Raw genomic sequence first — 13,140 nt, 5'->3', positions numbered from 1 at the left:
ACAAATCATTACAAATGGGTATGATTTGGTGGCCATTACAGAAACATGGTTGCAAGGTGGCCAAGACTGAGAATTAAACATACAGGAGTATCTGACGATTCAGAAAGATAGGCAAGAAGGGAAAGGAGGTGGGGTAGCTCTGTTAATAAAAGATGATATCAGGGCAGTTGTGAGAGATGATATTGGCTCCAATGAACAAAATGTTGAATCATTGTGGGTGGAGATTAGAGATAGTAAGGGGAAAAAGTCACTGGTCGGCATAGTTTATAGGCCCCCAAATAATAACTTCACGGTGGGGCGGGCAATAATCAAAGGGAATAATGGAGGCATGTGAAAAAGGAACGGCAGTAGTCATGGGGGATTTTAACCTACATATCGATTGGTCAAATCAAATCGCACGGGGTAGCCAGGAATTCATAGAATGCATACGGGATTGTTTCTTAGAACAGTATGTAACAGAACCTACAAGGGAGCAAGCCATCTTAGATCCGGTCCTGTGTAATGAGACAGGAAAAATAAACGATCTCCTAGTAAAAGATCCTCTCGGAATGAGTGATCACAGTATGGTTGAATTTGTAATACAGATTGAGGGTGAGGAAGTTGTGTCAGAAACGAGCGTACTATGCTTAAACAAAGGGGACTACAGTGGGATGAAGGCAGAGTTGGCTAAAGTAGACTGGAAACAAGGACTAAACGGTGGCACAATTGAGGAACAGTGGAGGACTTTTAAGGAGCTCTTTCATAGTGCGCAACAAAAATATATTCCAGTGAAAAAGAAGGGCGGCAAGAGAAGGGATAACTAGCCGTGGATAACCAAGGAAATAAAGGAAAGTATCAAATCAAAGACCAATGCGTATAAGGTGGCCAAGGTTAGTGGGAAACTAGAGGATTGGGAAAATTTTAAGCAACAGCAAAGAATGACTTAAAAAAGCAATAAAGAAAGGGAAGATAGATTACGAAGATAAACTTGCGCAAAACATAAAAACAGATAGTAAAAGCTTTGAGATATATAAAACGGAAAAGAGTGACTAAAGTAAATATTGGTCCCTTAGAAGATAAAAAGGGGGATTTAATAATGGAGAAATGTGGAAATGGCTGAGACCTTAAACAATTATTTTGCTTCCGTCTTCACAGTGGAAGACACAAAAACCATGCCAAAATTTGCAGGCCACAGGAATGTGGGAAGGGAGGGCCTTGAGACAATCACTATCACTAGTGGGGTAGTGCTGGACAGGCTAATGGGACTGAAGGTAGACAAGTCCCCTGGTCCTGATGAAATGCATCCCAGGGTATTAAAAGAGATGGCGGAAGTTAAAGCAGATGCATTAGTTATAATCTACCAAAATTCTCTGGACTCTGGGGAGGTACCAGCGGATTGGAAAGCAGCTAATGTAACGCCTCTGTTTAAAAAAAGAGGGCAGGCAAAAGGCAGGTAACTATAGGCCGATTAGTTTAACATCTGTAGTGGGGAAAATGCTTGAAACTATCATTAAGGAAGAAATAGCGGGACATCTAGATAGGAATAGTGCAATCAAGCAGACGCAGCATGGATTCATGAAAGGGAAATCATGTTTAACTAATATACTGGAATTCTTTGAGGATATAACGAGCATGGTGGATAGAGGTGCACCGATGGATGTGGTGTATTTAGATTTCCAAAAGGCATTCGATAAGGTGCCACACAAAAGGTTACTGCAGAAGATAAAGGTACGCGGAGTCAGAGGAAATGTATTAGCATGGATAGAGAATTGGCTGGCGAACAGAAAGCAGAGATTCGGGATAAATGGGTCCTTTTCCGGTTGGAAATCAGTGGTTAGTGGTGTGCCACAGGGATCAGTGCTGGGACCACAACTGTTTACAATATACATAGATGACCTAGAAGAGAGGACAGAGTGTAGTGCAACAAAATTTGCAGATGACACTAAGATTAGTGGGAAAGCGGGTCGTGTAGAGGACTCAGAGGCTGCAAGGAGATTTGGATAGGTTAAGCGAATGGGCTAAGGTTTGGCAGATGGAATACAATGTCGGAAAGTGTGAGGTCATCCACCTTGGGGGAAAAAAAACAGTAAAAGGGAATATTATTTGAATGGGGAGAAATTACAACATGCTGCGGTGCAGAGCGACCTGGGGGTCCTTGTGCATGAAACTCTTTTTGGAGCAAACAAAAAACATTAAACCATGCCCCCCGATCTGGGGGAAACACCAAACATTTACAGGCCCTTTTATTTTTTGTGGTATTTTTTGGGGGCACAAAAACATATTTTTTCTCCAAGTGCCCCCTATAAAAGGGGAGGGGGACACTAACAGCACCGGCAATTAAAACAAATTAACTTAAAAACATAAAATCAAATTAAAATTTGGTTGCCGGGCGTGATGATGCACTCCAGTCCCTCCGGTGCCCACCTCTCGCGGAAGGCCGCGAGCGTACCGGTGGACACCGCGTGCTCCATCTCCAAGGACACCCTGGACCGGATGTATGCGCGGAAGAGAGACAGGCAGTCCGGCTGAACGACCCCCTCGACCGCCCGCTGCCTGGACCGGCTGATGGCCCCCTTGGCCGTGCCCAGGAGCAGTCCTATGAGGAGGCCCTCGGACCTACCCGCTCCCCTCCGCACAGGGTGCCCGAAGATCAGGAGTGTTGGACTGAAGTGCAGCCAGAATTTCAGGAGCAGCCCCTTTAAATAACAAAACAGGGGCTGCAACCTCGTGCACTCAATAAAAACATGGAACACGGACTCTTCCAGACCGCAGAAATTGCAGGCGGCCTGGGAGCCCGTGAACCGGCTTAAAAATTTATTGCACGGCACTGCTCCGTGCACCACCCTCCAGGCCAAGTCCCCGACAAATAGTGGGAGGACCCCTGCGTAGAGTGCCCTCCATCGGGGACCCCCGCCTCCTCCGGACGGCAAGATGGTACGCCATGACGTGTCCGAACGGCAGGCGAGGATGGCAAAGTTGAGAGTGTGCAGGAGCAGCCCGTACAGGAAACCCCTCCGCGCGGAACTGAAAGGCACGGAGGGGATTTCCCCGAGGCGGCTCAAGTTGTGAGGCGCCGGCCCCCGAGGGAGGTTCCGGGGTTTGGCGCCGATGAGGAATTCCATCCGGACGGGGGTCAGTTCGGACGAGATCTCCCCACGTGCTTGAGCCTCCTCGATGCACCTAACGGAGTCGGGGCCCAGAGCTCTTTTTAGCGACTCGATGGCATCGGCCGCGTGGCGGACGTTGGCAGAATTTAGGCGCCGCGCCAGCGTATCTGGCGCCATCCAGCCCGCTCCTCCGCCATCGAGCAGGTCCCTGACCCTGGTCACCTCACCAGCCACAGCCCTCTCGTCCGACCGCCACAAAAAACCTCGGTTGTGGAGGTACGGATTCCCAAGCAGCGGCTCCTGCAGGACGGCCGCCACTCCAGCCGGTGGAGAGCTGCGCTTGGTGGAGACTTTGTTCCAGACCCTGATGAGTTCCTTGTAAAAGACAGGCAGCACCCGGAGGGCGGTCCTGACGCCCCCCCACACTCACAAACAGGAGCTGCGTGTCGTCCTTGTGCATGAATCCCAAAAAAAAAAGTTTGCAGGTGCAGCAGGTAATCAGGAAGGCGAATGTAATGTTGGCCTTCATTGCGAGAGGGATGGAGTACAAAAGCAGGGAGGTCTTGCTGCAACTGTACAGGGTATTGGTAAGGCCGCACCTGGAGTACTGCGTGCAGTTTGGGTCACCTTACTTAAGGAAGGATATACTGGCTTTGGAAGGGGTACAGAGACCGATTCCAGAAATGAGGGGGTTACCTTCTGATGATAGATTGAGTAGACTGGGTCTTTACTCCTTGGAGTTCAGAAGGATGAGGGGTGATCTTATAGAAACATTTAAAATCATGAAAGGGATAGACAAGATAGAGGCAGAGAGGTTGTTTCCACTGGTCGGGGAGACTAGAACTAGGGGGCACAGCCAATTTAAAACCGAGTTGAGAAACAATTTCTTCTCCCAGAGGGTTGTGAATCTGTGGAATTCTCTTCCCAAGGAAGCAGTTGAGGCTAGCTCATTGAATGTTTTCAAGTCAAAGATAGATAGATTTTTAACCAATAAGGGAATTAAGGGTTACGGGGAGAGGGCGGGTAAGTGGAGCTGAGTCCACGACCAGATCAGCCATGATCTTATTGAATGGCGGAGCAGGCTCGAGGGGCTAGATGGCCTACTCCTGTTCCTAATTCTTATGTTATGATGTTCTAAAGCTCCCTCTACACTGCCCCATGAAACAATCCCAGGGCAGGTACAGCACGTGGTTAGATACAGGGTAAAGTTCCCTCTACACTGTCAGGGCAGGTACAGCATGGGTTCGATACAGTGTAAAGCTCACTCTACACTGTCCCATCAAACACTCCCAGGGCAGGTACAGCATGGGTTAGATGCAGAGTAAAGCTCACTCTACACTGTCCCATCAAACACTCCCAGGGCAGGAACAGCACGGGTTAGATACAGACTAAAGCTCACTCTACACTGCCCCATCAACCACTCCCAGGTCAGGTACAGCATGGGTTAGATACAGAGTAAAGCTCCCTCTACACTGTCCCATCAAACACTCCCAGGGCAGGTACAGCACGGGTTAGATACAGAGTAAAGCTCCGTCTACACTGTCCCAAAAACTCACAGGGCAGGTACAGCACGGGTTAGATACAGAGTAAGGCCCCATCAAACACTCCCAGAACAGGTACAGCACGAGTTACCAAATCTTGCGTAGACATCGTTGGTGGTATTTCTCCAGTGTTTTCCGGTGTCTACTGTATATGGTCCACATCTCAGCCATACAGGAGGGCGGGTATCACTTCAGCTGTGTAGACCGTGAGCTTGGTGTCAAATTTGAGGTTCTGGTCTTCGAACACTTTTCCTCAGGCGAATGATGGCTGCACTGGCACACTGGAGGCGGTGTCGGACCTCGTCGTCGATTTCTGCCCTTGCTGACAGTAGGCTCCCGAGGTATGGAAAGTGGTCCACGTTGTCCAGGGCCACGCCGTGGATTCTGATGACCGGGAGACAGTGCTGTGTGGTAGGGTCAGGTTGGTGGATCCTGCAAATCGCCTGGGAGTAAAGCTCCCTCTACACTGTCCCATCAAACACTCCTAGGGCAGGTACAGTACGGGGTTAGATACAGAGTAAAGCTCCCTCTACACTGTCCCATCAAACACTCCTAGGGCAGGTACAGTACGGGGTTAGATACAGAGTAAAGCTCCCTCTACACTGTCCCATCAAACACTCCTAGGGCAGGTACAGCACGGGGTTAGATAGAGTAAAGCTCCCTCTGCACTGCCCCATCAAACACTCCCAGGGCAAGTACAGCACGGGTTAGATACAGAGTAAAGCTCCCTCCACACTGTCCCATCCAACACTCCCAGGGCAGGTACAGCACGGGTTAGATACAGAGTACAGCTCCCTCTGCACTGTCCCATCAAACACCCTGCCCTGGGAGTGTTTGATGGACAGTGAAGTGGGAGCTTTACTCTGTATCTAACTCCCTGTATTGAACAAACGACTGGTTAGGCTGACATTTCATGCGGCTCAAGGTCCTCGATCCAGCTTTGCTCCGAGGTCTAGAATAGTGTTCGAGAAACCACCATTTCTAAAGTTATGTTTTAAATGGGTGCTGACAGTCACAAAAGGAAAGCTGGGATATATTATTAAATAGTGGTTAGATTCAGATTAAAGCACCCGCTTCACTGTCCCATCAAATTCTCCTCGGGTAGGTACAGCATGGGTTAGATAAAGAGTAAAGCTCCCTCTACACTGTCCCATCTAACACTCCCAGGGCTGGTACATCACAGTGCAACAGGTTTTTGGCCAGGGACTCCGAGGTGTTGGTTGGGATGTTGCATTTGATCAAGGAGGCTTTGAGGGTGTCCTTGAAACGTTTCCTCTGCCCATCTGGGGAGCGCTAGCTTTGGGAGTCTTGTGTCGGGCATGCGGACAATGTGGCCCACGCAACAGAGCTGGTCGAGTGTGGTCAGTGCTTCGATGCTAGCCTGAGCGAGAACGCTGACATTGGTCCTTCTGTCAGGATCTTGCGGAGACATCGTTGGTGATATTTCTCCAGCTATTTAAGATGTCTACTGTACATGGTCCAAGTCTCTGAGCCATACAGGAGGGCGGGTATCACTACAGCCCTGTAGACCATAAAGCTTAGTGGCAGATTTGAAGTCCTGGTCTTCGAACACTGTTCCTCAGGCGACCGAAGGCTGCGTTGGCGCACTGGAGGTGGTGTTGGACCTCTTTGTCGATGTCTGCCCGTGCCATGGATTTTGATGACCGGGGGAGGGGGGCGGGGGGTGCAATGCTGTGTCGGGGTCAGGTTGGTGGAGGACCTTTGTCTTATGGATGTTTAGTGTAAGGCCCATGCTTTGTACGTCTCGGTGAAGATGTTGACGATGGCTTGGTGTTCAGCTTCAATGTGCGCAGATGCAAGCGTCGTCCGTGTACTGTAGCTCGATGACAGAGGATGGGACGGTCTTGGACCTGGCCTGGAGACGGCAAAGGTAGAACAGGTTTCCACTGGATCTGTAGTTTAGTTCCACTCCAGCGGAGTGTTGAGTGAGGTGGAGCATGGCAGCGAGGAAGATCGAGAAGAGGGTTAGCGCGATAACGCAGCCCTGATTGACTCCGGTCTGGACGTGGATTGGGTCTGTGATGGATCCGTTGGTCAGGATCACGGTCTGCATGTCTCACCAACACCCTATTAATTGTAGCAAGACTTCCTTACTCTTATACTCCAACCCCCTGCAATAAAGGACAACATGCCATTGGCCTTCCTTGTTACTTGCTGTACCTGTTTGCTAGCTTTCTGTGTTTCTTGCACAAGGACACCCAAGTCTCTCCCAACACCAACATTTAAAAGTTTCTCACCATTTAAATATCTCAAAGGCTTGTGGGGCTGGAGGAGGTTACAGATATAGAGTACGGCAAAGCCATGGAGGGATTTGAAAACAAGGATGAGAATTTTAAAATTAAGGCTTTGCTGTACTGGGAGCCAATGTAGATCAGCAAGCACAGGGGTGATGACTGATGGGACGTGGTGTGAGATAAGATATGGACAGCGAAGGTTTGGACAAGCACGATTATGTAAGGTGGAAGACTGGAGGCCAGCCAGGAGACCATTGGAATAGTCATGGCTGGAGGTAACAAAGGAATGGATGAGGTTTTCACAGCAGATAAGCGCCCCACTGGACCATTCATCCTACCCGCTCCTCCATATCCCCAGCAACTCACCCTGCATTCCCCTCTCTCTCCGTCCCCTCACCCTGCATTCCCTCTCTCTCTCTCCCTCTCCATCCCCTCACCCTGCATTCCCCTCTCTCTCTCCGTCCCCTCACCCTGCATTCCCCCTCTCTCTCTCTCTCCGTCCCCTCACCCTGCATTCCCTCTCTCTCTCTCTGTCCCCTCGCCCTCCCCTCTCTCTCTGAACCCTCACCCTGCACTCCCCTCTTTCTCCGTCCCCCTCATCCTGCACTCCCCCTCTCTCTGTCCCCTCGCCCCCCTCTCTCTGAACCCTCACCCTGCACTCCCCTATCTCTCCGTCCCCTCACCCTGCACTCCCCCTCTCTCTCTCTCTCTCCGTCCCCTCACCCTGCACACCCCTCTCTCTCCGTCCCCTCACCCTGCACTTCCCCTCTCTCTCTCTCTCTCTCTCTCTCTGAACCCTCACCCTGCAATCCCCTCTCTCTCCGTCCCCTCACCCTGCACTCCCCCTCTCTCTCTCTCTCTCCGTCCCCTCACCCTGCACTCCCCCTCTCTCCGTCCCCTCACCCTGCACTCCCCCTCTCTCCGTCCCCTCACCCTGCACTCCCCCTCCCCTCACCCTGCACTCCCCCTCTCTCTGTCCCCTCACCCTGCACTCCCCCTCCCTCTCTCCGTCCCCTCACTCTGCACTCCCCCTCTCTCTCTCCGTTCCCTCACCCTGCACTCCCCCTCTCTCTCTCTCTCTCCATCCCCTCACCTTCCCCATCCCCTCACCCTGCACTCCTCACCCCTCTCCGTCCCCTCACCCTGCACTCCCCCTCTCTCTCCCTCCCCTCACCCTGCACTCCCCCTCTCTCTCCCTCTCTCCGTCCCCTCACCCTGCACTCCTCCTCCCTCTCTCCGTCCCCTCACCCTGCACTCCCCCTCTCTCCGTCCCCTCACCCTGCACTTCCCCTCTCTCTCTCTCTCCACATCCCCTCACCCTCCCCTCACCCTGCACTCCCACTCTCTCTCCATCCCCTCACCCTGCACTCCCCCTCTCTCTCTCCATCCCCTCACCTTCCCCATCCCCTCACCCTCCCCATCCCCTCACCCTCCCCATCCCCTCACCCTCCCCATCCCCTCACCCTCCCCATCCCCTCACCCTCCCCATCCCCTCTCTCTCTCTCTCTCCATCCCCTCACCTTCCCCATCCCCTCACCCTCCCCGTCCCCTCACTCTGCACTCCCCTATATAATGCAGTTGTAAGGAAAGACATTAGCCTGGATGATGTGGAATTGGTATCGGTGGAGCTACGGAATACCAAAGGGCAGAAAATGCTAGTGGGAGTTGTGTACAAACAGTAGTAGTGATGTTGGGGAGGGCATTAAAACAGGAAATTAGGGGTGCATGCAATAAAGGTGCAGCAGTTATCATGGGTGACTTTAATATGCATATAGATTGGGCTAACCAAACTGGAAGCAATACGGTGGAGGAGGATTTCCTGGAGTGCATAAGGGATGGTTTTCTAGATCAATATGTCGAGGAACCAACTGGGGGAGGGAGGCCATCTTAGACTGGGTGTTGTGTAATGAGAGGGGATTAATTAGCAATCTCGTTGTGCGAGGCCCCTTGGGGAAGAGTGACCATAATATGGTGGAATTCTACATTAGGATGGAGAATGAAACAGTTAATTCAGAGACCATGGTCCAGAACTTAAAGAAGGGTAACTTTGAAGGTATGAGGCATGAATTGGCTAGGATAGATTGGCGAATGATACTTAAGGGGTTGACAGTGGATGGGCAATGGCAGACATTTAGAGACTGCATGGATGAACTACAACAATTGTACATTCCTGTCTGGCGTAAAAATAAAAAAGGGAAGGTGGCTCAACCGTGGCTATCAAGGGAAATCAGGTATAGTATTAAAGCCAAGGAAGTGGCATACAAATTGGCCAGAAACAGCAGTGAACCCAGGGACTGGGAGAAATTTAGAACTCAGCAGAGGAGGACAAAGGGTTTGATTAGGGCAGGGAAAATAGAGTACGAGAGGAAGCTTGCAGGGAACATTAAGACAGACTGCAAAAGCTTCTATAGATATGTAAAGAGAAAAAGGTTAGTAAAGACAAACGTAGTCAGAATCAGGGGAAGTCATAACTGGGGACAAAGAAATGGCAGACCAATTGAACAAGTACTTTGGTTTGGTATTCACTAAAGAGGACACAAACAACCTTCCGGATATAAAAGGGGTCAGAGGGTCTAGTAAGAAGGAGGAACTGAGGGAAATCCTTATCAGTCGGGAAATTGTGTTGGGGAAATTGATGGGATTGAAGGCCGATAAATCCCCAGGGCCTGATGGTCTGCATCCCAGAGTACTTAAGGAGGTGGCCTTGGAAATAGCGGATGCATTGACAGTCATTTTCCAACATTCCATAGACTCTGGATCAGTTCCTATCGAGTGGAGGGTAGCCAATGTAACCCCACTTTTTAAAAAAGGAGGGAGAGAGAAAACAGGGAATTATAGACCGGTCAGCCTGACATCGGTAGTGGGTAAAATGATGGAATCAATTATTAAGGATGTCATAGCAGTGCATTTGGAAAGAGGTGACATGATAGGTCCAAGTCAGCATGGATTTGTGAAAGGGAAATCATGCTTGACAAATCTTCTGGAATTTTTTGAGGATGTTTCCAGTAGAGTGGATAAGGGAGAACCAGTTGATGTGGTATATTTGGACTTTCAGAAGGCGTTCGACAAGGTCCCACACAAGAGATTGATGTGCAAAGTTAGAGCACATGGGATTGGGGGTAGTGTACTGACATGGATTGAGAACTGGTTGTCAGACAGGAAGCAAAGAGTAGGAGTAAATGGGTACTTTTCAGAATGGCAGGCAGTGACTAGTGGGGTACCGCAGGGTTCTGTGCTGGGGCCCCAGCTGTTTACACTGTACATTAATGATTTAGATGAGGGGATTGAGTGTAGTATCTCCAAGTTTGCGGATGACACTAAGTTGGGTGGCAGTGTGAGCTGCGAGGAGGATGCTGTGAGGCTGCAGAGCGACTTGGATAGGTTAGGTGAGTGGGCAAATGCATGGCAGATGAAGTATAATGTGGATAAATGTGAGGTTATCCACTTTGGTGGTAAAAACAGAGACAGACTATTATCTGAATGGTGACAGATTAGGAAAAGGGGAGGTGCAAAGAGACCTGGGTGTCATGGTACATCAGTCATTGAAGGTTGGCATGCAGGTGCAGCAGGCGGTTAAGAAAGCAAATGGCATGTTGACATTCATAGCGAGGGGATTTGAGTACAAGGGCAGGGAGGTGTTACTACAGTTGTACAGGGCCTTGGTGAGGCCACACCTGGAGTATTGTGTACAGTTTTGGTCTCCTAACTTGAGGAAGGTCATTCTTGCTATTGAGGGAGTGCAGCGAAGGTTCACCAGACTGATTCCCGGGATGGCGGGACTGACATATCAAGAAAGACTGGATCAACTGGGCTTGTATTCACTGGAGTTCAGAAGAATGAGAGGGGATCTCATAGAAACGTTTAAAATTCTGACGGGTTTAGACAGGTTAGATGCAGGAAGAATGTTCCCAATGTTAGGGAAGTCCAGAATCAGGGGTCACAGTCTAAGGATAAGGGGTAAGCCATTTAGGACCGAGATGAGGAGAAACTTCTTCACCCAGAGAGTGGTGAACCTGTGGAATTCTCTACCAGAAAGTTGTTGAGGCCAACTCACTAAATATATTCAAAAAGGAGTTAGATGTAGTCCTTACTACTAGGGGAATCAAAGGGTATGGTGAGAAAGCAGGAATGGGGTACTGAAATTGCATGTTCAGCCATGAATTCATTGAATGGCGGTGCAGGCTTGAATGGTCGAATGGCCTACTCCTGCACCTATTTTCTATGTCCCCTCACCCGACACTCCCTCTCTCTCCGTCCCCTCACCCTACTCTCCGCTTTGTATCTCCACCCACCCACCTCCTCATCTCTGCCCAAACACTCTCCTTTCCTCCATATTAATGTGACATCATCTTTGTGAGATCTTAGCCCTTGTGTGTCTCACACACAAATGCACATATAGACATGAACACACATACATATATAGTCTCAAACATACAGGACATAGGAACAGGAGTCGATCATTCAGCCGCTGAAGCATATACAAATACAGTTGCATACACATGTGCAAAGACACAAACAGCGTGCGCACACACTGGCACTGACCCAGATGTAAAAGGGTCAAACCGCCACATCTCTCCTGCGTCTGTGGTATTATTTCACTGTAATCCTGTGAGACAATAATCGCTATTTAAATTAGAAAGCAGGTTATCTGACTGCACAGCCCCTCCCAGCTCAGAGGCTCTGTCCAGCTGTCAGACAACTTTCCTCCTATTACAGTAAGATTTACAATTCATTCATTCCCTGGTCTTCAGTGAGTTGCAAAGAGGACAATTGCAAGGCCAACACAGGAAGATTCCTTATGCCTCAGTCTGCATTGTACGAGAAAAATTACATTCCAGTAAACAGGATTTGGCTGGGAGAGGAGAGCACCAGTGACTGTGGCCCTCTGTCACTCACACCGTGTCCCTGCTCCTGTCTATGGGTCCCAAACACAGCCCCAACCCCGACCCTCTGACTGATATGTGCTGAACGATTTAGATCTACCAGCCTGTGTCTCTCTCTCCCTCTCCCAAACCCACATTACCCGGATATGAATCTATAATTTCATACTTTCATGCCCGCGCTCTTCATTAAGCTGGCTGTTAGGAGCCAACCGTAGGAGAGGCCTTGATACACTGCACACTCTGTAACAAGGGTTAAAGCAAAGCTTTGGTACCACAGCCCCAGGAGCCGCTGTGCTCTAACTTCACAATCTTCTCATATTTGATCAACAAGGTTCAGCACCATGGAGAGCGTCCAAGCCTGGATCATAAACTCAGTAACTACATCACCACAACCAGACCCCCAAACACCCCACACCTGGACCCCCCAAACACAGCAATCCCCAACCGGACCCCCAACCCCCCCACCCCCAAACACCCCACATCTGGACCCCCAAAACACAGCAATCCCCGCCCGGACCCCCCCACTCCCAGACCGCCAAACAATCCCCCAACCCCTCCCCGCCCGGACCCCCATTGTCTGCGAACACCAGATAGCAAGCCCACCTGTGCAGTACACCAGACCCCCAATACCCCCCAGCCCACAAAGCCTGGCCCTCTGGCCCCTCACCCTTGCCGATGAGCTCCTCGGTGTCTGTGTCGAAGCCCTGCCGGTGACATTTCCTCCACAGGCCGAGGATGGTGGAGTTGAAGTGGCGGCTGCAGTGGGAGTCGGCGGTGGCCGAGCCCAGCAGGTACCTCCGGGGCCGGGACCGGTGCAGGGGCAGGGGCAGGGGGGCCTGCCGCAGGGGCAGGTTGTGGTTGGGGATGTAGATGAAGCCGGGGTCGTTCCGCTTGTTGGCGTAGTTCTTGCAGCGGTCCCGGTGCCGCCGGGCGTCCGTCTCGTACCAGTAGTCGGTGCAGATGGCCATGGCGAGCAGTCCGAGCGCACACAGTGCCAGCAGCAGTCCCGCTCCCGTCAGCAGCCTCATCGCCGCCATCTTCCGCTCAGCCACAGGGAGACGTCAGCCGCTCACAGCCCGGCCATCGGCCGCCAGCCCCAGCCCAGCCCCACACACCGCACCGCACCGTGCGGGCTGTAGGGCGGCCGGGCGGAGCACGGCAGGGGAGGGGCCCAGGGCACAGCGGCTCCCACTGGAACCACAGGGGGGAGGGAGAGGGAGGGGAGGGGAGAGAAGGGGGGAGAGAGAGAGGGGGAGAGGGAAGAGAGAGAGAGAGAGAGAGGGGGGGGGGGGGGGAGAGAGAGGGGGGGGAGAGAGGGGGGGGGAGGAGGGGGGGAAAGAGAGATGCGGGGAAGAGAGATGGGGGGAAGAGAGAT

At 51.2% G+C, this 13,140-nt stretch overlaps 1 protein-coding gene across 1 annotated transcript in view; it reads right to left on the bottom strand.

Annotated features, from left to right (window-relative positions):
- Window positions 1-12,802, bottom strand: part of LOC139279414 (transmembrane protein 178B-like) — a 38,320-nt gene extending 25,518 nt beyond the window's left edge. The window contains exon 1 of the mRNA XM_070898526.1: window positions 12,433-12,802. Within this exon, the coding sequence (XP_070754627.1) occupies window positions 12,433-12,802 (370 nt within the window). The remainder of the gene's footprint in view (window positions 1-12,432) is intronic.
- Between the last annotated feature and the right edge of the window lie 338 nt (window positions 12,803-13,140).

This window comes from Pristiophorus japonicus, chromosome 14 (assembly GCF_044704955.1).
Source record: "Pristiophorus japonicus isolate sPriJap1 chromosome 14, sPriJap1.hap1, whole genome shotgun sequence".
Classification (NCBI taxonomy): Eukaryota; Metazoa; Chordata; class Chondrichthyes; family Pristiophoridae; genus Pristiophorus; species Pristiophorus japonicus.
Note: the sequence above shows the minus strand (reverse complement) of the source record. Positions and strands in the feature narration are given on the sequence as shown.